The 23,571-nt window shown below is 26.5% G+C and overlaps 2 protein-coding genes across 3 annotated transcripts; both read left to right on the top strand.

Annotated features, from left to right (window-relative positions):
- Window positions 1-2,479, top strand: LOC145835090 (delta-1-pyrroline-5-carboxylate dehydrogenase, mitochondrial-like). Its single transcript, XM_082942634.1, has one exon. The coding sequence runs from the start codon at window positions 28-30 to the stop codon at window positions 1,699-1,701; it is 1,674 nt and encodes a 557-aa protein (XP_082798760.1). The 5' UTR covers window positions 1-27; the 3' UTR covers window positions 1,702-2,479.
- LOC145835089 (tyrosine-protein kinase HTK16-like) lies at window positions 2,480-22,847 on the top strand. Of its 2 annotated transcripts, XR_014369822.1 has the most exons (18): window positions 2,480-2,622; window positions 2,895-2,966; window positions 3,677-3,849; window positions 6,752-6,931; window positions 9,697-9,823; window positions 10,347-10,522; window positions 10,742-10,880; window positions 11,365-11,505; window positions 11,744-11,901; window positions 12,473-12,710; window positions 12,915-13,064; window positions 16,206-16,336; window positions 18,300-18,455; window positions 19,215-19,341; window positions 19,770-19,849; window positions 20,408-20,591; window positions 22,467-22,617; window positions 22,678-22,847. XR_014369822.1 is itself a non-coding variant. In XM_082942633.1 (16 exons), exons 1-16 carry the CDS (start codon window positions 2,509-2,511, stop codon window positions 20,529-20,531), a joined length of 2,286 nt encoding a protein of 761 aa, XP_082798759.1. In that variant the 5' UTR covers window positions 2,480-2,508; the 3' UTR covers window positions 20,532-21,188. The 2 variants fall into 2 exon arrangements, 1 of the variants encoding a protein (XP_082798759.1); XM_082942633.1 differs by lacking the exons at window positions 22,467-22,617; window positions 22,678-22,847 and having other exon boundaries at window positions 20,408-21,188.
- Window positions 22,848-23,571: the final 724 nt, after the last annotated feature.

Below are 23,571 nucleotides of genomic sequence, written 5' to 3' on the forward strand. Positions count from 1 at the left end.
ATTATAATTTTTCAAAGCATTGTTTCAATGAATCACTCTTTAAAAAAGCTTTTTAATATTTCCTCAAGGAACAACAAGCTATTGACTAGAAGTTTGTCAGTAAAAAATGAACCTATTCTTAACTTTGAAAAGCTGTCTAAAGAAAGAGCTGATATTGAAGAAGCTCTTAAGGAAATAGAAGGAAACACCAGGTTGATTCCAATAGTTATTGGTGGAGAAGAAGTATTTTCAGATGATATTAAGTACCAAGTGTCTCCTTACAAACATGAGCAAAAAATAGCTCAGTTTGCTTATGCCTCTTCTGACATGATCAATAATGCTATTGAAAATTCATTGCAAGCAAGGAAGGAATGGGAAGCAAAGCCTATCAGTGACAGAACTCAAATATTTTATAAAGCAGCAGATTTATTGGCAGGTGAAAAAAGAGCAAAAATACTTGCTGCTACTATGGCTGGCCAAGCCAAAAATGTTATACAGGCTGAAATAGATGCTGGTCCTGAATTGATTGATTTCTTTAGATTTAATGCTGATTATGCTATGGATTTGCAAAAAGACCAGCCAATAAATCCTGATCCTTCAATAACAAATTCAGTTGAGTACAGAGGGTTAGAAGGATTTGTTGCTGCGGTTTCTCCATTTAACTTTACAGCTATTGGAGGTAATTTAGCTGGTACTCCTGCAATGATGGGTAATGTTGTTCTATGGAAACCATCTGATACTGCAATGTTAGCATCTTATATTGTGTATGAAGTTCTTCGGGATTGTGGCTTACCTCCTGGTGTAATTCAGTTCCTTCCGTCAGATGGACCAGTATTTGGTGATACAATAACAGCATCACCCCATCTTGCTGGCATAAACTTCACTGGAAGTGTTCCAACATTTACACGTCTATGGCAACAAGTTGGAAAAAATTTACCTAAGTATAGAACGTTTCCAAGAGTAAATGGAGAGTGTGGTGGTAAAAACTACCATTTTGTTCATAGCTCTGCAGATGTAGAAAGTGTAATCAATGGTACCATTAGGTCAGCCTTTGAATTTGGAGGTCAAAAATGTTCAGCTTGTAGTAGGGCTTATGTGCCTAAATCTTTGTGGCCTGAAATAAAGGAAGGTTTATTAGAAGTACACAAGAATATTCGAGTAGGAGAGCCTTCAGATTTTGGTGTGTTTTTGTCAGCAGTAATTGATAAAACATCATTTGATCGGATAAAAGCTTACCAGGATTATGCCAGAGAAAGTGATGATGTCGAAGTTATAGCAGGTGGAACAGCAGATGGATCAACTGGCTACTTTATTCAGCCAACTATAATGGTTTGCAAAAATCCCCAAGATAAACTTATGCAAGAGGAAATATTTGGGCCAATGTTGTCAGTTTATGTGTATGAAGACGAAGACTACAAGAGCATCATTGATCTGATTGACTCTACTTCACCATATGCTTTGACTGGAGCTGTCTTTGCTAAAGATGAACAAGTTGTCCAAGAAGCAATGTCTAAATTGAGAGACTCTGCAGGAAACTTTTACATAAATGACAAATCAACAGGATCAGTTGTTGGACAGCAATGGTTTGGTGGAGCCCGTAAGTCGGGAACTAATGACAAGCCAGGTGGTCCTCATTATGTCAACAGGTGGGTATCACCACAAGCTATTAAGAGATCTCATGTACCACTTACTGGTTGGAAGTACCCTTCAATGGAAATGTAAACATTAGGTCAATTAAGATACTGTTATGTAATTGAAATTATGAAATAAATGTAAATTTTAAGTTCTAATCTATTAGGCAAATTGTTGAACATTAAGCTCATTATATTTAGACTTTAATTTTAAATCTTTGTTTTATAAGAAGAAAAAAAAAGTTTATCATTATTTTAATTTTTAGTTCAACACTAGCTAAAAGCTATTTTTTTTAAAGAAAACAGATTAATTAAAATTTTTAATAAATGTGAACTATTTTGCCAATATATAAATATATTTGAAACTATAGTTGTGTAAGTCTTTAAGTAATTAAAAATATACTCTACAAAGGCTCAATAGCACAATTTTTTGTTCATTAATATTTAACTCAGATGTATTTATATTCACTATAAACTGTTAAAGTGATTTTAATACTCAGTATGTAATTTCATATTGAAAAGTTGATTGTATCAAATCAATGTTTAAAAAACAATTTTTCTTACAAGCTAAATTTAGCATTTTGCTTATAAATTATAGGTTTATTTCCCTTAATGGTTATGTGCATTCATTGGTGATATTAGTATTACAAGTATTACAAACAATTTTTATGTGTAATCAATAGTTTTAGTTAGATTTTTGCCTTTGTAATGGAATTGTGAACTTTAAATAGTTAAAATGAATTAGTATAGTTTTAAGGATTTGTATATTTTTTGCAACTGCACATTATTTCGTTAAAAAAAATTTGCTTATTATAAGCTAAATTTTTTTGACCATAAATTACTAATAATAATATTACACATTTATAAGATATGAAACAACTTATAATTTCAATTAAGCATGAATGCTAAAACGCATAATACTCAATTACTCATTGAGGCTGCCAATGACAGCAAAAAAATGGAACAACTTATTAGTAATTTTAACAATGCCTCAAACAAACAAGCAACAAAAGTTAGTTGTGGTGTATGTTTTCAATTGAATAAGTTTATCAATTTAAGCCTTGTTTATTGTATACTAATAAAAAGTGTTTTCTAAATGTTTCAAAGTATAAAATGGCAATAAAAACATGTTCATTAAAAACAGTATAAACATGTATGTTTTGTTATAGTTGAATGTATTTATTAAAATATACATTTTTTAAACATATATAAGTTGACTTTTTAAAACTTTTGCTTTTAAACTTTAAATAATGTTGCATGTAATTGCTAATCTATATTCTGTAGAAGGATTGGTTTCACGAGAAGTTAACAAGAGGAAACGCTGAACATAACCTTAGAAAAGCTGGAAATAAGCAGGTATAATGGTAATTTATCAATTTTTTAGATATATAAGTATTTGAATAAGTTTATATGTTTAAGTTTTACTCAAAAAAGCAGAGCTCATAATTAATATTATTCAAAAAAAAAATGTATATCTATACCACTTTATAAATTTAGATTACCAAGGTTTACTTTTTGATTATTGTTTAAAAATACCATGTTTAGTTTGTTTAAGTTACTAACATGTTATCGAACAAAAAAGTTAAGTTGTATTTTTTTATTTAAAACTTGTTATTTAGCATTTCTCACAACTTTGTTTCTTCATAAAAATTAATTCTTAAATTACATACTTAATTCTTACCTAGTTGTAGCTGTATAAGTTTGTTTACTTCAATTTATGAATTGTTAAAAAAAAATCTATCAGGGTTTAGTTAAAATTTTTTATTGCCAAATTACTAATAGAAAATTAAAAAATTTTAATTTTAATATAGATATTTTCGTTAATTCTATTAAATTGTAGAAGACAATAATGAAGTTTTATATTCAAAAACTACCTTTTCTGGCTTTTATGTGCCTAAATAGTTGTTAAACAACAATTTCGAAAATTTTAACGATTTTTTTTATACAAACTCCAAACAAATTTTATGTTCTAACTAATTCATGTTCTTAGATAAAATTTAGTGCTTTTTATTTTTATTAAATTTACTATTTCAATATATTTTAAATTATTTTTATATAAATTGCAGGGCTTGTTCCTAGTCAGAGAAAGCAATTCATCAATTCAGGGTGGCTTTGTTCTATCCCTGGTACACAAAAATAAAGCTCAGCACTTCCAAATACAATATAACAAGTGTCTGTGCTTCTGTATTGAAGGCGGTCCTCCATTTGTAGGCCTGGATGAACTTATATCATATTACAGGTTTTCTATAAATTTGTATGATCAAGCTTTACAGTATAGTATTACTGTTTATCTGCTTAAAAAAATAGTTCACATTTTTCTATCATAATTTAATTAGTTTTATATAAAGTATAGTTGATTATTGTTAATATATTAAATACTACACCAATCACATGATAGTTTAAATAAATATTGTTGAATTAAAATAACTATACCACAAATTATCTTTTTTTTAAGAGCAACTAAATTTTCCGAAAATTTTAAAGTTTATTTATATACCATTTGCAGCTTAATATCAATAGATTATTCATTTTGTTTTTTATATTTTATTACACAAAGCTTTTCAAAACCATACGAGTTTCATTCTCAAGTGATAAGTTTTAAATGAAATTAGAAAAAAAATATGTTAAGTGAACAGCTCAAAAAATTACTTTAAATTATGACGTATGAATAAATTCAAAAATATGAGCAACTGAGAAAATCTCTAACAAAAGTATTTCAGCAACATAAGTTAAAAGTGACTATCGAACTCAGCACACAAAGGGTGGATTTTTTGGACATAACTATGGACCTGGAGAAAGACAAGTACCATCCATTTAGAAAAGAAAATGCTAAGAATATTTATATGAACTTAAATTCAAATCACCCATATCCAATAAAAAAAGAAATCTATCAATGATACAAAAAAGGTTATCATCACTATCCAAAACTAAAGACATATTTGACAAGATAAAAGATCCGTATGAAAAGACCTTAAAAAATAGTGGCTTTAAAATAACACTATCATATGTTCAAAATAATCCTTTTGGAAAAAGTAGAAGAAAATTAAGGAAAAAGTAAGTTTTTTACTACAATCCTCCTTTCAGTAATTGTATAAAGACGAATATAGGGAAGAAATTTCTAAAATTAGTATCCAGACATTTCCCTAAATCAGGCTTTTATGGTTCTATATTTAATAGAAATACAATTAAGATTTCATATTCTTGCATGCCTAATTTGTAATAAGAATTGTCCAATCACAACCAGAAATTACTTCAAAATTCAAATGAAACAACTGAAGGAAACTGCAAATTATGCAATTGTAGATCAAAAACTAATTGTCCAGTTAACGGTGAATGTCTTACCAAAGGAGTCATTTATAAAGCAACAGTTATGCATAACAAAAAGGAACATATTTACATTGGTTCAACTGGAAGACAATTCAAAAGTAGATTTTACGAACATACGCAATCCTTTAAAAATGTAAAAAAGAAAGAAAGTACAAGATTAAGTAGATTTATTCACAAAATCAAAAATTGCAACCCTGATTGGAGAAATATGATAAAATGGGAAATTATTCATCGCAGTAACCAAAATAAGCCTAGTAAAATTTGCACTCTATGTAATTTGGAGAGACTCGAAATTGCATTTACAGACAACAACAAACTTTTAAACTTGAGATCAGAATTGGTGAGAAAATGTAGACATTTCACAAAATTTTATTTAAAGTCTTAATTTACTAAATTTAAGTTTAATCTACCTTTGTTTTCATTATGTAGTTTTGTTTTGTTGTTAGATTTTTGTTATAATTGTATTTACATTAATAATAATTTATCTTGCTGAAAATTACTAAAATTTGATTAATTAACCAATCACCTAATCAACTAATTACTTGGCTAAAACTATATAAAATGTTTGTCCGTTGCAGCTTGTTAGTTTGTTTACTTGTGATCATCGCTCTAGCGTGAAACAATTGTTAAGTAATAAACTTTTTAACAATTTAACTTTTGTTATAATTGTATAAAGCAGGGGCCATGACAGTTACTCAGGGGGCCATGAGCAGTAAAGGAGCCACAGGGGGGCCATGAGGCCATAACCTGAAACTTACACTAGATATTCTTGAGTTGCAGATGAAAAGCAAAAAAAAAGGTCTTCGGGGTTTTTTATCGTAGTTTATGAGTAATATTGTTAAAGGCGGCCATTGCTTTTTCAATTTCTTTAAAGGGGGCCATTTGCAAAAAAGTTTAGGAAACCCTGGTATAAAGGCTCCTTAATTGTGGAGCTCTTTAAAAATTTATTGTTAAAAATCCAATATAAATTCAAAAATACAAAAACTAGAGATTTAGCACTTAAAAACTAAAGGTAAGCTTATTAATAGATTGTTAGTAATTTTGTTTTTCCATTTAATGCTATATAATTTAGCATTATATTAACATTTAGCATTAAATGGAAAAACAACATTATTAACAATCTATTAATAATTGTACCTTTAGTTTTTTAGTGCTAAATCTCTTGTTTTTATATTTTTTAATTTATTCATACGTCATAATTTAAAGTTATTTTTTGAGCTGTTCACTTAACATATTTTTTTTCTAATTTCATTTAAAATTTATCACTTGAGATTGAAACTCGTATGGTTTTGAAAAGCTTTGTGTAATAAAATATAAAAAACAAAATGAATAATCTATTGATATTAAGTTGCAAATGGTATATAAATACGTTCAAAAATCTGCCTATAATAGTATTTAAAGTTTATATTATGCATTAATGACATATTTTCTATAATTTGTTAGATTTTAATTTTATATACACAATATTTAAGATTATATCATTATATATCTAAAATAAGTTTAATGTCTAATGTTCTAAAAAGTATTTCTTTTGAGTCAACTTTACACAGCTATTTGATGGTTAAAGAGTATATTTTTTTGTAGAGATAAAAAATGAGCATTTTATGACCAAAATTTTATTTGTGAAGTAGTTATTTCAATTTCATGGTTTAAAACTTTTTAATCTTTAATTTTAAATCACGTTACAAATTTAAGAATTCTAACTTATATATAAGTTTTGGATTTGTTGTAATCGTTTCAGTTAAATAATAAAAATAACTATTTAATTTAAGTATGGTTTACTACTTATTACTTATTTTAACAAAATACTAAAGGAATAGTTCAAATGGTCTACCTACAAATCTGCAAGTTTCTTGTAAAGGAAACCCATTAAAAATGGAACTGCGACAATATGGTGCAGAGACAATTTTGCACAAATGCATTGAAGATAGGGTGAGTGTTGAAAGCTTGAGAAAAGTGCTTGTACATGATAGCTGCCCTCATCTCAATGTCAGGTAGTTTTTAATTTTTTTAATTCAACTTTTTCTTAGTTTTTCTTTGGTGTTAGTTTTTGTTATATTATCCAAAAAGTTGTTTAGTAAACAAATGTTAAGCATTTTCTTAATCTTATTGACTTAATTTTAAAATACAAAGTAGACCTAGAACTATTATTTTAACAAAACTCATGAATAGTGAAGGAAAGCGCTTATGTTATAATTTTGTTATGTTTCATTAGAAGTTTATAAAACAACATTTTATAGTTTTTATTGGAATTAAATATATATTTATGCATAAAACAATGTATATAAATAGGTTACTCAAAACGAAATAGTTTAAAACAAAGTATTTGTAAGAAGCCATGTAAAAGGAAGTAAGTATCTTTAGTTTAACTATGTTAAAGTTTAAATACATTTTTCTTGTTTAAATTTCTGATAAAAGTGTAAGATATATAAATCATAAATTACAAAAAATAAATACAAGTATGCATATTTTTTATTGTAGATTGTTAAACAAACATTTTTCAATTTAGCACTTTGTTTCTCTCTTATATTATAGATGCAAATTTGTTTTTTTGGTAATTTTTTACTAAACCTATAGGGTCATTAAGTTTTCTAGAATGATAGTTTTTGTAGCTGCTTTTATAAAATATTACTTTAAACAACTGTTTTTGTACGCTAATATTTTTGAGACTGACGGCATTTAGCTGTCCATAAAATATGAATTTCTTCAGTATTATGAAGTATTTGCGAACAAAAACAATTGTTATGACTTTCCGAGGGACTTTGCTTATTTGAATCTCTAGGGCTTAACGTATATTACTCTATATTGGATAGTATTATTTATTCATTAATGTTTTTATGTTGAAAATTATATTTAAACACACGATACTTATTTGAGATAAAATAAAAGTTAATTACAGGCTTGCCATTTTACCTGGAAACCTGGAAAAATCTGAAATTTGACAATTTAGACAAAACATTTTTTTTTGGAAAAACCTGGAATTTTGGACAAAAAACCTAGAATTTTTTAATTTTGAGTTTTTATTAATTTTTATAAAATAGACAAAATGAAAATACTTATAGTCCTTCTGACTTATAAATCTGTAGTTTTAGCTAACTTTGTTGTTATGGAAACAATAATGTTTTAATATTAACTTTTTGTTGATATTCTTAGTGAGTGGAAGTCAATAAGAAATAAATAAAATCATTATTTTGTACTTGTAACAAAAATGCTACAAATTTTCTACAGAAAAATATGAAGTGATCACAAAACTCTTCATATTTTTAACAAAAATATAGTAAACTAAACAATGCACATTTTGTATGTTGTCATTCGTTTAGTTTAGCACAAAATGAATTTGATATAATCAGACAAAATAATTTATCTTTAATTAAAAAAATGTTTTATAAAACTTGAAAAGTTACATTTAGATTAGTTACAATCTATGTATATTTTAATGAAATAGCAATTTCACTTGCTGTTTTATTTAGTTAAAAGTGATTAATATAAGATCATTCAACTGGAGCAAAATATTGAGGTAATGAGAAATTAAATAGCAGGAGAAAATAAAACTCATGTAAGTATTTATCATGATGGGAGAATTGGTATAATATCAAAATCCACCCGCGTTCAAAATCCACTCGATTTGTTAAAATGTTTTCTTTTTTTATTAATTTATCTTATATATTTTTCTTACTTTTTCTTACATTATATTTTATTTATTTTCACTATCACTGTAACCCCTAACCCTTATTCCTCGATCGGTAAATGGTTCTCAAATTTGACTGGGTGGATTTTGAACGCGGGTGGATTTTGATCGCGGGTGGATTTTGAACGTGTCTCGGGAGAACTAGTATGTATGTATGAGTATGTTGAGAATAAGTCAATTTTATTGCAGTAAGCCTAAAGTCAAGACTTTCCAGATGTAGTTCCAGAATTAATTTTCTTACTATTTATATTTTTATTGTAAAGTTTTATTTGTAAACAAATTTTAATTTTCACAACTAGTTTCTGATTTCAATTTAAAAAGTTTAAATTCTTAACTATCTTTCTCTAGGATTAAAATAGTCTTTAAAATAACTTTTAAATTTAAAAATTTTGATTTTTTTAAGGTAAGTTTTGTTTCTTATTTTTATGTTATCTTTAACCATTTAAGTTTTACTAACGAAATAAAATTTAAGTTATACATTGAAAATTGTTGTGAAAGATGCAAGTAGAAATCAAAGAAATTATAAAAAGTTTTAGGTCTGAATACTTGTAAAATTTTATTTCAGTTCTAGCACTTACTTCTTGGACTTAGTTCTTGTTGAAAAAAAAATATTTTAACTAATTATTGCAACTTTTAAAATATCAAATAAATATTTAATAAAATAGTTTAACAAGAATTAATAAAAGATAGCACGTTCTAACTAAAAAAAAATAAGTAGATTTTTTGCTACTTGTAATAAACCACTATAACGGCTTTTAACAACCATCGTAAAAGAATTTTAGTACAGGTTGGAGCATAATAAAATAAATTGCAATACTTACAGTAACTCTAAAGTTTTTTATATTATTTGAACAGCAGTTTTTTTTAACTAAATAATAGCTTACTACTAAAAATTATCAAAAAAAGATGTGCTTTCAAAAACATGGGAGAAAATTAGAAAATCTGGAATAAATTTGGAAAACCTGGAAAAAAATTGGAAAAAACGAGGGGCAACCTTGTAATTAAAGCTATATATTGATTTAGTACTTGAATATAAAGTTAAGAAAGTAAAATGTTTAATTAAACCCGTAGAAACCCACAAGGCAGAACTGTTTTGCAAGAAGCATGCATTGCAGGGTTGCAATCTCACGTTACTGAACTTCTAAAATACAAAGCTGATGCACGAATAAGAGATGCCGAAGGAAACTCTGCACTTCATGTACGTTTAATTTAGTGAATTTTTATTCTTTTGTTTTACATGTTCTAAGTTGGACTCAAAATTATTTATTACTCTATTTTATTAGTTATTAAAGTTTGAATATTAAGTATTAATTATGTTTTCTAATAAAATATCCAAACTTATAAAATTGGTTGGAGTATTGTAACAACAATTCTCAAGTACTTAGTTTATTAAAATCAACAGTTTACTAAAAAATGAAATTAATAGTATTGTATAGCTATACGGACTCTTGGATAGGTATGATAATTTATCTTTAGATGTATTGTTAGATATTATCAATTTCAAACGAAATAACAGAACAAAGCTTTTATGTGTAAATAATAACAGCTTTATTTAGCATTTCGCTAGAAATTAATTTAATTTTTGATTTTTTTTACAACACATGTGCAAAGTACTTTTTTTAAAAATTATATAGACTATCAAAAAGTAGTTGCAAATTAAGAAAAGAACAGTTAAATTTATTAATTCATATTTAAATTTATCTATAGATTATATCTTACAGCTAGCTTGCAGGTTCAATCAAGCAACTGTTGCAGAAATCCTCTTAAAAGAATTTGAGGATAGTCCCCAAGTGAGATGCTTCAACAATGGATGGGTCCCTCTTCACGAGGCCTGTCGGTATGGAAACAATGAATGTGTTGTCAAGCTTTTAGAACACAAAGCAGCAATATATCCCAGGTTTGTTATTTACCAGCGGTTAGCGTTGTAACTTTTGTTTAAAGTCATACTAAATTTTACAATTTTAACTCATTTTTAAATTTTATAAAGCTTGGTACAACATATTTAAATAAGCATTTATCTTACTTAAGAAAATTTTTATAAAATGAAATCAGAACTAGTTATAATGTTTACTAAATATTTTTTTACTGCTTCTACTTATTAGTTTACATACAATAGATCAAGCATAGGAGAAACTCCGTTAGAAATCTCCCGTCAATACAAGCATCAAAAATGTGTTAAAACTTTAGAATGTTGGAGTGTTGCTAAATGTGTTTATCCCCCTGCACAGTGGCTTCATAAGCAAGTTGATAGAAATGTATGTTTATTCTTTCACAAAATAGAAAATAATGAAACTTATTCATTATTTACTCATGTTTTAATTGTTAGCTTGGTATTGCCTTTTTTTTTTAGCATACAATAAGAAATGTTGTTTTTAGATTTTTACCTAAAGTATATAAAACAACTTTAATCAAAAAAGATGTGCTTTCAAAAACCTGGAAGAAATTTAGAAAACCTGGAAGAAATTTGGAAAACCTGGAACAATTTTTGAAAAAACGAGTGGTAACCCTGTAATTAAAACTATATATTGATTTAATACTTGAATATAAAGTTAAGAAAGTAAAATGTTTAATTAAACCCGTAGAAACCCACAAGGCAGAACTTTATTAAGTATTTCAATTAGTTAAGGTAATCAATGTAAAGATATTTTTTTGCTTTAATAAAAAACACCTACTTTTTTAACTTGCTTGTGATTTTCTTTTTACTTAAACACCATGTAAATATTTTTTTATATTACCCAGCAAGCAGTAGAGTATTTGGAAAAATATGGTAAATTGCAAGATGGCTGCTTTTTAATTAGAATCAGCAAAAGGTGCAACAACCAGCCAGTTCTTACCATGGCTAACAACAATGTTGTTTTCAACTACGAAATCAAAAATAAAGTTTGTTGTTAAAAAGCTTTATTAAAAAAAGTGTGTGTGTAGATTTTAAGCATTGAAATTTGAAGCTAAAATGTTGTCGATGAATAAAAGTGTTAATTTTTTTTTCAATTCATGAAAATACCACGAGTTTTAAAAATTTGCTGTAAGTAAATATTTTAACTGAGATAGTAAACATTAATTTTTTGCTTTCTAAACGAAAAAAAAAACAAGTTGTAAAAATGTTTTTTAATCACAACAGAGTCACATAGGAGTTGGTGGCAAGCTAGCGTCTTGGTATTTTATCGACGATGGTCCACTTTTCGCTTCACTGGAACAACTTGTAGCTTATTTTTTTGTTTTTGCAGACGGACTTCCTACACAATTAACCACTCCAGTTTCGCCAGATTCACTTTTAAGGTTATTTTCTATATATGCAATACGCGGAAGTTAATATAGCCTTTGTAAAGGAAATAATTTATTTGATTTTAATTTATGCTATGTTTGATTTTTAAAATTAGTTTCTTAATTTTTAGTTATATTGGTTAAAGAGGTTTTATTATTTATCTAGTCAGAAATGTTTTTTTTTCACAATTTTTTTTTTAATTTGTTTTAATGACTTTTTACACTTTTATTTTTACATGTAAAAAAATTTGTTAAGTTGTTTTGTAATGTAAAATTTATGCAAATCGTGTAAATATAAAGTAAAAGCTTGTATAAATGTAAGTTACTATAAGAGTAAGGCTTTTAAAATAAAACTGTATGTAGTAATTACATTAAATGATCTACTTTACTATATGATTAAACAAATAATTTTGTCACTAGACATTAGCTTGAAATTACAGTTTTAGTAGTTAAATTTTAAAAGTAGTAGGAGGCATGTTAAATTTTTCAAATAAGGTAAATAGGTTATTGTAAAATTTGCGTAATTTACAAACATCTTCTATTAATAAGCAAAATAAAAAATCCATAAAAGTTTATCAAACAACAGGAGATCAAGTTTGCAAGTTTCAAGCATGAAAAAGCACCCGCAAAGACCCCCGCCTCCTGTGAAGCCGTCGCTTCCTCCCAAGCAGCCGACAAACTTATTCCACACCGCGCACCAACCGCCTCCCCAGGAAAAACCTCGCCAGATATCCAGGGATTCGATCAGGCTCGGAAGGGAGCTGGGTCAGGGCGAGTTCGGCGAGGTTCTGATGGGCGTGTGGATGTGCGATGTTGGAAATAATGTAGGTTTTGTTATCAAGTTGATCAATGATTTTGATTTAAGATTTATATTCACCTAATTTTTTTAATAAAAACCCTAAATCTTGAAAAAAAATCAGAAAATCTACGTTGGTAATTGAGTCTACACAGATATTCTTTATTATATATAACAAGTTAACTATTTACTTTTCAAAGTAACATCGAAAATAAAATTTTCCCGACATCAGATACCAGTTGCATTGAAAACACTTCGAGGTGATCAGCACAACAGCAAGGGAAATATAGAATTTCAGCGGGAGGCAGAGGTGATGATGAAACTTGATCACCCTTGCATCGTCAAATTGTACGGAATTTGTCAATCAGACAACCTCATGATGGTATGTTTTTTTTTTTTTTGAGTTACAACTTTCTTTTTCTTGCAAAGTTGTAGCAGCTAAACGTTCTCGCTTTATTAATAACCTGTTTTTCTTGACTAGTTTTATCATATAAATTGTATCTTATCACAACAGTAAAGATAAGCTGCATAATCAATAGACAGTTATAACCGTTTAGATATACTTTGTTGTTAACTTAAATATTTTGCTTCTGCTTTCCATATAAAATAATACTATTTGTAATTTTAAAACTTTGATTACTGGATAGCTTTTCTAGAAATTTGAGTTTTATTGTCCTTTGCTGATAAAAAGATTGAATATTTAGATGTATATATATTTCTTGATATATTAAAACTTGATTTATTGTATTATATGTATTACTTTATTTAAAAAGTAGAGCGAGTTATATTTGAAGTATAAACAAAAAACAACAGATTACATACGTTTTGCACCTAAAGCATTAATATTTAAGTGTTCATCAGACTGTGTTTTTTATATAACTGAATTTGGAGTTTATACTAATTATACAAAAAAAATTGATGATATTATGTAATAACCTATCGATCTATTAGCCGAATTTAAAAATCACTGCACAATTCGAAACTTTGTTATTTTTTTGGTAATATTATAAATCAATTAATCCAAAGACTGTATGTTTGATTAAGGCTGGAAAAATAGGTGAAATTAGCAATAAAAACGTAGAAAAATATTAATGAAAAGTTTAAAAACGAATCTCGATAAAAATTTAGTAAATATTTTAGAATACCTAATAAAAACTGCTCATGTTCTTTGTATGTTTTTATGTTAAACTTTAAGACTGTCTTTGTTTTTTTTTTTTGAAAAATAGTTTTTAGTAGTGCAAGCATACATTTTCTTTTTCTAGTTTTTTATTTAAAGCTCTAAGTTTTTCGCGATTTTCATATTTTTAGTTCATTTTCAAACGCGCATAATTTGCAGCTGTTTTTTAGTTAAATTTTGTTTTTGTTTTGTTTATTATATCCTATTTTATGCTATTGTTTATATTTTCACCTTTTAAGCTCCATATATAATTAGATATTTCTGTTGCGTGCCTGTTGTTTTCGTTTGTTAAAGATGTTTTATAGTTTTCTTGTTTTTGTTTAAATATATTTCCAGTAGAACCTATATAAAGTTTTGTTGTTTATTAGGTTTTATAGTGGCTCTGTAAATATGGTTATATAGAACACATTAGTTAAATTCTGATTCTAGTTATTTAATAAATACAGTCTGATGAACATTGAAGTCTTTATGCTTTAGTTCCCAAACATATGTTTTCTGTTGTTTTTTGTTTACAATATAAAGAAATATATACAGATGCTGTTGTAATTTGATAACCGAGATTTTTTTAATCAAAATAAAGTATATTTCATAAACTGTACATAATAGTTGTGTGTAAGTTATTTCCGTCCACAAGCAAGCAATCAACTAGTTAGTTTGATTTGAAGACTGTATTAATATTAATAGTAATTGTTAGTTATTTACTGGTTGAATTTAAAAAAATAAGTTACTGCTTCTATTCAAGCTAGCTGAATGACAACCAGGTAAAGTAATTGTAATTTAAAAATGTTTTTAATTAAGAACTTTTTCTTATAGCCTCGGCTTTAAAAAGCATTATATATACGAATAAATTAAACAATGTATAACATTACTCTAAACAATCTTGCTTAACTAATATTTCATCGTGTTTTAATAACTATCCTTACGTCTATTTTAGAAAAATAAAAAATGCACAACTTCACATTAGTTTTTTTATCTGTCAAAATGGAACGTGAAAAGCCATTTTTGTTGCCGTTAGATGACACTCTGTAGCGAATAAACGATGCTAGTTCTAGAAAATAAATATTAAAAACAAATTTAATAGCGAAATATGAAAATGATAGAAAATCGCCTTTTGTTTTAGACGGTAGTAAAATAATGTGTTTAATATACGTTTTTATTTGCGTCTTTAAAGTTTCGTAAACGAATATAAGTAATTGTCAAAATAATAAACAAGTCTGTACGTAAAAAAAGAGAGTTTTCTTTGCTTTCTATTTAAAATATAATACGTTTTGAAAACATTGGCATTCGGCAGTCAGGTGTTGAGCTTAACAATTGGAAATACTTCGAAACGTTTATTTATAATATGTAGTCCGTTTCTTCTCACGGTTTAAGTATGTGCACATTAGTTTATTATTTGTGTTCATTTTTTATTGTTATTAGTTTTCTAGTTGGTTCAGTAGTGATCGTTTATCTTTCTGTGTTGTTTAGTTAGTAAATAGAATATATCTTTCGATTTGTATATCTAATCTTCTATAACCAGTACCAAAATATATTAACTTTTATCTAACCTGTACAAACTAGTAATAGCTGTCAATAAAATATCGGTAGCTTTAAAAGTTGAATTACAATAAATGATATTCGATAGATGTTCTCAATAAAATGTTGTTTTTAGACTAATCTTCTATTAAATCTGTTACAGTCTTTTTAAATTTCATTTTTTTGTCTTTTTAAAATGTTACTTTTACACTAATACTTTAATTTTTTCTGTTCTTATAAATTAAATGTATAAAATAATATAGTGCATCTTTCATTTAACACAGAATAAAAATATTAAAATACATATACTAATCATATACTACATGATACTAACATACATATCACATACTAATCATATACATACATATGATTCTACATACGTTATCATACTAATCACGGTTGCCAAAAAACATTAAATTTTTGAATAACCTGGAATTTGACAATTTAGGCTAAAAAAAACTTGGAATTTGAGAATTTTTGAAAAAAATCCTGAAATTTTGAACAAAAATCATTTGAAAACCTGGAAATACCTGGAATTTTAAATTGAGTTTACATGTAAAGTAACAAAATTTCTATTAGATACGAAAAAATCTATCATAAAAATAAAATAAGTTCTTGTATCATAAAAATATTTTCATTAAAAAACAAGTAGCTCTACAGTATCTTTTCAATGTTGTTATACTATTTAAGTCAGTTTTTTAAACTTAAATTTAATTTTTTACTAAAACTGGACCAAAAAATTGTTTTTTAAAAACCTGGAAGAAATTTACAAATAGCCATTAGCAACCCTGATTAATTGTAATTAGGTTTAAAATGATATGCATTTTGCAGGTTCAAGAATTAGTAGCAATGGGCTCAGCTTTGGATTATATACTTGATTACCCTAACGCAGTTAACCAAACAGACTTCAAGTTGTGGGCAGCACAAATTGCAAGTGGAATGACTTATCTAGAAGAAAAGGGGTTAAAACTACTTATATATATATATTTATCAAATAATAAATGTAGTTAGAATAAACTTAAGGAAGTATAAAGTATCATTTCAAGTTTTTTTTAACAACTTGTTAACCATATTTGAAGCTTTAATTCACTAACAGACTTCTTTTTGGCTTTGATTATTTGAACGGTATTAGGATATCTCAGTTTTATGATTTAGTTTTTATTTTATTAGATTGTGTAAATGCGCCCCGTTAATAATTTATCCTGCGTAAAAAACAATATAAAAATGTAAAAAAAAAGTTTTAAGAGTTACTAAATCACACAAGTTTAAATATATTTTAATTCTGAAGTTACTAATTATAATTTTTAACTACAAAAAATAACTAAATATTTATATGAAGATACCTAAATATAGTGATCCTTAAGTAGGACTCTTTTTCATACAGTTCAATTAAATAACCAATAATTCTTTTTGTTTAGTATGTGTGCTTTTTTTTTCCAAATGTTTCTGCGAACCGTTTTGCGATTTCTAGTCTAAAATTCGCTTGCTTTCCACCAGGGTACTCTTGAGTACATAAAGCAACTAATCTTTGCCAAAAGCATCAATTTTTTGTTTTCTAAACAATAATGTCTGTAATAGTTTTATATTTGCTTATTATTTCTATTTTACAACTGAATTAAGTTAGGATAAAGTTCATGCTTATTTATGCTTAGACATAGCGTTTAACTGATTTGATTCAACTTGTATGCCTAAGCATAAATTTAACCAAACTCATGCATGCTTCTCAATAAACAGTATACAGCCACAGATGTTTTTAACCAGACTTGTATAGTTAAGGGCTATGTTAAATCTCTTTTTTCACGACTTGATTTTATTTTGTTGGATTTAACTAGGCTACGTTGTTTTTTTACAGATTTAAAATTCAAAATAATTTTTGAGATACAGCCGGATTTTGAGATTTTTGATTTTAGAGTTCAGTATGTTCCTTATGGGAAAATAAAACTAAATTGGCGCATAACTAGAAATCACTTAAAATCTATTTCTTTTACGTTTTTCGATATAACTACCTCAAAATTTCAGGAAATATTCTTTATAATATTTACAGTAAAAATATTATATTTTCAAGTATCTCAAATCTTCCCTTGGTTGAAATATCTGTCACAACAAAATTGAATAAATTAATTCAATGACAAAAAAAACACGAACATTTTTTTTTTGTTTATTTTTGGTATAATATTTTATTTTTTTCTGCGACATAATTTTTAAATATTGCGAGGAAAACTTCCTTAAAGTTTGAGGTAATTATCATTTAAAAAAATGTAGGAGGAGATAGATTTTTAGTGAAATAGTCTTTTTTTTTGCCTTTTTAGTTTGTGCCTCCCGTAACCTATTGAACCTTCCGTCTCTCTCCGACTATATCTCAAAAATTATTTTGAATTTTTAAAATCCAAAAAAGCAACTTGTAGCTTAGTTAAAACTCAACAAAGTAAGATCAAATTGTGAAAAAAGTGGTTTACTCCTTCCATATGCCCTTAATAATCTTATAATATTATTAGCTGTTAGACTTTATATATATATATATAAGATGTAACGTAATAAGGCGTTAAATCCTGGAGATCCTGATAAGCTAAGCTTATCGAAATGTATATCACAGATGTTCTTGTGCTAAAACTTTATTTCAACTAACGGCGTTTCACTGCTCTCAAATAAATTTAAGAACAGATCTACGGAGTCTCAAAAAGCTCTAAGAATAGAGCTATTCTTAGAGCTTTTTGAGACTCCGTAGATCTGTTCTTAAATTTATTTGAGAGCAGTGAAACGCCGTTAGTTGAAATAAAGTTTTAGCACAAGAGCATCTGTGATATATATATATATATATATATTTCTTCATGTAATAGTTCATAGTAACTAGACTCTATATCTTTAATTGGTTTCTGAAAATGGTTGTAAAAATTTTAATAAAAAAAAAGTAATTTTTATTTTCAGATTTGTTCACAGAGATTTAGCACTGCGAAACATTTTACTTTCTAGCAAACAGCTAGTTAAAATATCAGACTTCGGCCTCAGTAGAGCTGTGAAGTGTAGTGAAAATGGTGATAATTTGTACACCGCATCTACTGGTGGCAGGTGGCCTGTTAAATGGTTAGTTTAGCTGTTTAGAAAATTTCATACTTAATATTTTTTAGTTTTGAAACTAGTGTTTATTATTTTGAAACTTTTTAAGTTTTTAATTCTTTTACAGCCTTATCAAAATATTTAGTAAACCAAGGTTGCCGTTTTGTGAATATATTTAAATATAGTATTTAAAATAAAATTGTTTTATTGTTGATTTTTATTGCTTGCAATATTATTGACTAAAAATTGTTTATGTTTAAAGTTTAAAAGTAATGATATTATAATATTTAAGTTTTTCAAATCGTCCTTCTGGTATGTTATTTGTGATTTTATTGTCTTTACCTTTATTACTATATATAAAAAACTATATACTTCATATTTTTTGATTTTTAAAGTAAACTTAAAAAGTTAATCAAAACTATTTAGTTGCCTTCATAAAAAATAGTGTTATCATTTAAATATTTTGAAAAATTATAAAAATCAACACTTTCTGTGGTAAGTATTAAATTGAAAAAAAAAAATTTACTTTTGTGTTCACAATACTGAATGTATTAAAACTTTTGACTATAATTTGTAATTTAAACTTTGAAGAAATTAAAACTCTTCTCAAGTTTTTATAGACGACGTTGATCTGTTGTGAGCGTAATATATATTCTAAAGTTAAATCAACTACATAAGCCAACGTATCGAAGTTAAACAGATTCTTTGAGAAATTCTGGTTTTAAAACATTTTTTTTTGTAAAATTTAAGTTTCCATTAAACTATTTAAGTAATTATATTTATAAGGTATGCATTGGAGTCAATTTATTACGGAACTTTTTCATCGAGCTCAGATGTATGGAGTTACGGTGTGACTTTGTGGGAAATCTTCACAAAAGGCGAACAGCCTTACCCGGAAATGGGTGGTTCCGATGTATGTTGCTTTTAAAGACGATTTAAATTTGTTTTGTTTGAAACTTGTTATTTACATATTACCATAGAATTATATTGCAAACAATAACTTCACGGTATTTACATGTTTTATATTTAATGATTATATTCAAGTTTACTGTTTTATACATGGTTATAGTAAAGGATTGAATAGTACATCAAATTATTTTATTAGCAAACAAACATCTTATGAGATCAAACCCAATATTAAAAAAAAAATAAACTCACCTAAATATACTGTTACATTAGTTTTTTTTTTCTGTTGTTAAAAGAAAATATACAATTTAATACTTTTAAACTTTAAGGTATTAAGGTATAAAATAAATTAGTTAAATTTAGGTTTAATGCAAAGTATTTGTTTTTTAAGGTTTTAACAGTTTAAATGTGTGTTTTATTGGTTAAAACTTGCAGGTGGTCAATTACATAGAAAAAGGACATCGTTTGGCACAACCTGAAGGGTGCCCGAACAAAATATACAAAATTATGTTACAGTGAGTTCTTATAACAAACTTATAAAATTAAAACGAACTGCAACACCTAGTATCAAAAATTATAAAACTTTTAAAAGTAAAACCATAAAATAAATGTTTTATCTTTGGTCACCCAATAATATATGTACTCAATTGGCTTTAATATTTTTGTTAATTGCATTTTTTATTTATTTAACCCGAAGTTTTTTAAACCTTTTATTCCTATCCTTCTTTACATTAAACTCAAACATCATATACTTTCTATTTGTTTTCGTGATTCTGTAGTACTCATGAAGATAGTTTTTAAGTAGAAAGGTCAGGTTTTAAGTTTTTATGTCATAATGTTTTAAACTTTTGTTTAACATAACAGTCGGTCAAGTCCCAACAAAAATCCTGCTTTATTATTTATACGTTAAAATAAAAATTGTTGTTTTTCTTTTGAATATTTTAGTTATAAACTATTAGACAGTTTTTGTTAAATGAATTCTAGTAAGTCGCTTTTGAGAATGATTGTGTTTGAACTTTATTGTCAAAGTTTGTTTTATGTAAATAAAATTTCAATTACGAGCAAATTCGCAGATGCTGGCACGCTGAAGCGAAGCAAAGACCAACATTCGCTCACTTGCACAAGAAGTTCAGAAGTGACCCTGAGTACTTCAACATATACGTGCCTGGACACAAGCAGCCTACAACCGGTTTATAGTGGATTCAACAACCGCCTTCTTTCACAATTATGCAATGAAACTATAAGTTTATTTTGATGGTTTGTATGACAAAAGATTACAGTTGTTTTTTTTTGCGTCCATTTTAACGTTTTGTTTTCAATCATTTTTCATTTCGAAGTAACATTTTTTTTAATGAATATAACAAAAGCCTCCAGGCGTTTCATTTTTATTAAAGTTATTCGCAAAGTGTCTCTGTAACTAGTTTTTAAGCTCTGTACGAACGACTCTTAGATTTGAAAATGACAGAAATGAATTTACTTTTGTAGTAAACTGAAACTTTTTATTAACATTCTTGTACCTTACGCTTCTTACAATTATATAACTGTGTGTTAATACTTAGTTTTTTAGACCAAAAATACGGCTTGTATGATTACTTTTTAACGATTTTACTGTTTAAAAATATTGTTCACTTGAATTATAATTATGTCTGAGTTTTTTAATTATTTTACTTATATTTGAATTAACTTTATATTTGTTCAAATTGTTTTTATCCAATTGTGAAGTTCCTTTTTTGCTTCCCGCTTTAATGCTGCTTTCGTCACACTTTATTTAGCTTTTTTGGCTTATTTACAAGCTTTTTTATTTAAGCCGCACAGCTTATTTAATGTTTTTATGTATACTTTACATATTACCGATTGTTTAAGTTAAAAATCAAAAACATTGAACGTTTTTTATTATACTTAGTTGCTTAATTAGTTATTTATCATAAAACCTGTTTAAATTGCAATTAAAATATATACAGTTTAAGGTTGTAAGTTGTAGAATAACTGAGTATACTTTAAAATCTTAAGTTAATTTTCATATAATAGTTTATGTAAAGTAAAACATTAAGTACAAAAAATTTAGTGGTTTTATTTTAATTTATGAATTGATACTGAATTCATTAAGTAGCCTTTCGAAAAAAACATAGAAATTTTATTTTTGAATATAGTTTGTTGAATTAAACACATTCTAGTAGTTGTATATTAGATATAGTATTGTCCATTTTTCTTTAAATTAATCAAATCCATTTCTTAACATATGAATTAATAAGGTTAAGTAAACTAGGGCTGTAGTAGAGAAAAGGTGATATCTATGTAGTTACTTTGATAAAAATATGTGTGACATTAGGGCTTATAGAATTTAAATTATGATAGGACCAAAAAAGAATCAACTAAAACAAATAGTTGTAAAAATTTCTAGTTGTTTAAGTTTGATCCTTAATTTTTTTTCGTACATAACACATATGTAAATAATCATGTACAGTTTTTTAGAACTTTAATAGACTCCTAATTAAATAAACTATTACTAAACTGATTCTGTATTGAATACATTGTTTAGTGTGTAATTAAAGCAAGTAAGAGTGTGTACAAGTAAAAGCTTGCAGCAATTATATAACATGAAAAGACCTCATACAGTTTTATTTCTACCCAACCTCTTAATTAGCTGCTTTCAACCCATTACATTATAGCTATTTTTATATACATAATGAGATAGGATCATATATTTTGATCATATTCTATTAAAACTCAGTGTAAAAACAGATAGCAAAATATTCACACAATTTTCAAGTATGTATGTATTTAAAACCTAAAATAGAACACAAGCGAGCTAATATAACAATAGTTATTGCTATTATTTTAATAAATTAATATATTATTTTGTATGGTTTGAAACTTTTAAGTGTCTCTTCAAAGACCGTTTTTGCAGAAACTATTTGTCTGTTGACAAATAAAAAATGAAGTTTATAACTAAACAAATAAAAAACTTTTTTTTTAATAAATATAATGATAGCACAAATAAGGTTTTGTGGTAAACATTTCTAAGATAGTTAAAAAAAGTGTTTATTACAAAAAATATCTTTTATTTTGACTTATATACTGGCATGTATTCTTTTACTTTAAAAAGATTTTTATCGGTTTGTTTTTTTACAGGAAACCATTTATTTGTAACCTCGGACTTGAAGTAAAAAGAATGAATAGTTTAAAACTAAAGTTTTTAATAGAAGATTTATGGATTACGGTTGCTAAAAAGAAGAAAGAAGAGATTAAAAAAATGCATCGAGTTTACTGAAAAGCGTTTGAAGTTAGTTGCAAGCTTACAATTATTAAACATTTAAATTTCTTACATTTTATTTAACTTTAGGCTGCCGACCTTTATTCAATACCAAAATACAAATCTTTGTACCAGAAGAAACATATATAATCAGTATATGTTTCTAAATCGAAACCATGTATGTTCCTAGACTCTATACAACTTTCGATGGAAAATTTTACTGAGTTTGAATGAAATAAGTCGGTAGTGGCACTGTCAAAATCTAATGAGAAAATCGATAGCTACTTAATTTGGTGGTGTGGGATTAAATATCCATTTACAATTATTTTTATCATATATTCTTTGAAAACAAAATAATTTGTTTGATAATTATATTTTTTTAAACCATTTGTTTTATATAAAAGAAGTTTATATAAGTTGTTTATTACGAACTTATCTTTTATATGTTTATGTTAAGCTTATAAATTTTAAGCAATGAAAAATAACCATTCCAAAAACCAATCCTGACTGCTTTTCATGTTTTCATTCTTTGTAATAAACTACATATATACTTTTATTTTAGTAAATAAAAGTATTGTATAAGTTGTTTTTTAAAATCAAAAGCGTAAAACAAAATAATATTTATTCAAACTTCTATAGTTATTTCTATATAAAAGTTGTTTTTTTGTTAGTATCCATAATAAAAACTAGATGTCGTAATCTTTTAAGATATCAAGTTGATTTTATACACACGAAAAATTATGATTATAAAAGTAAATATAATTATTTCAGGTCTAAAACAAAATTTAAAATATTTCACCATGTTTTTTTTTGCTTATATGAAGTTCTGTTTATACGAATATATGTAAAGATTGAAGCAAGTTAAGTGTTTTTTTACCATTCTGTTATATTTATATTTCCGTATATTTCGTCAGAAATTCAGCATACTGATTCATACAAATATATGTATATTAATAAAATAAGCGTAATGTTTCTAACAAACAA

This window comes from Thalia democratica, chromosome 4 (assembly GCF_965202585.1).
Source record: "Thalia democratica chromosome 4, ktThaDemo2.hap1.1, whole genome shotgun sequence".
Classification (NCBI taxonomy): domain Eukaryota; kingdom Metazoa; phylum Chordata; class Thaliacea; order Salpida; family Salpidae; genus Thalia; species Thalia democratica.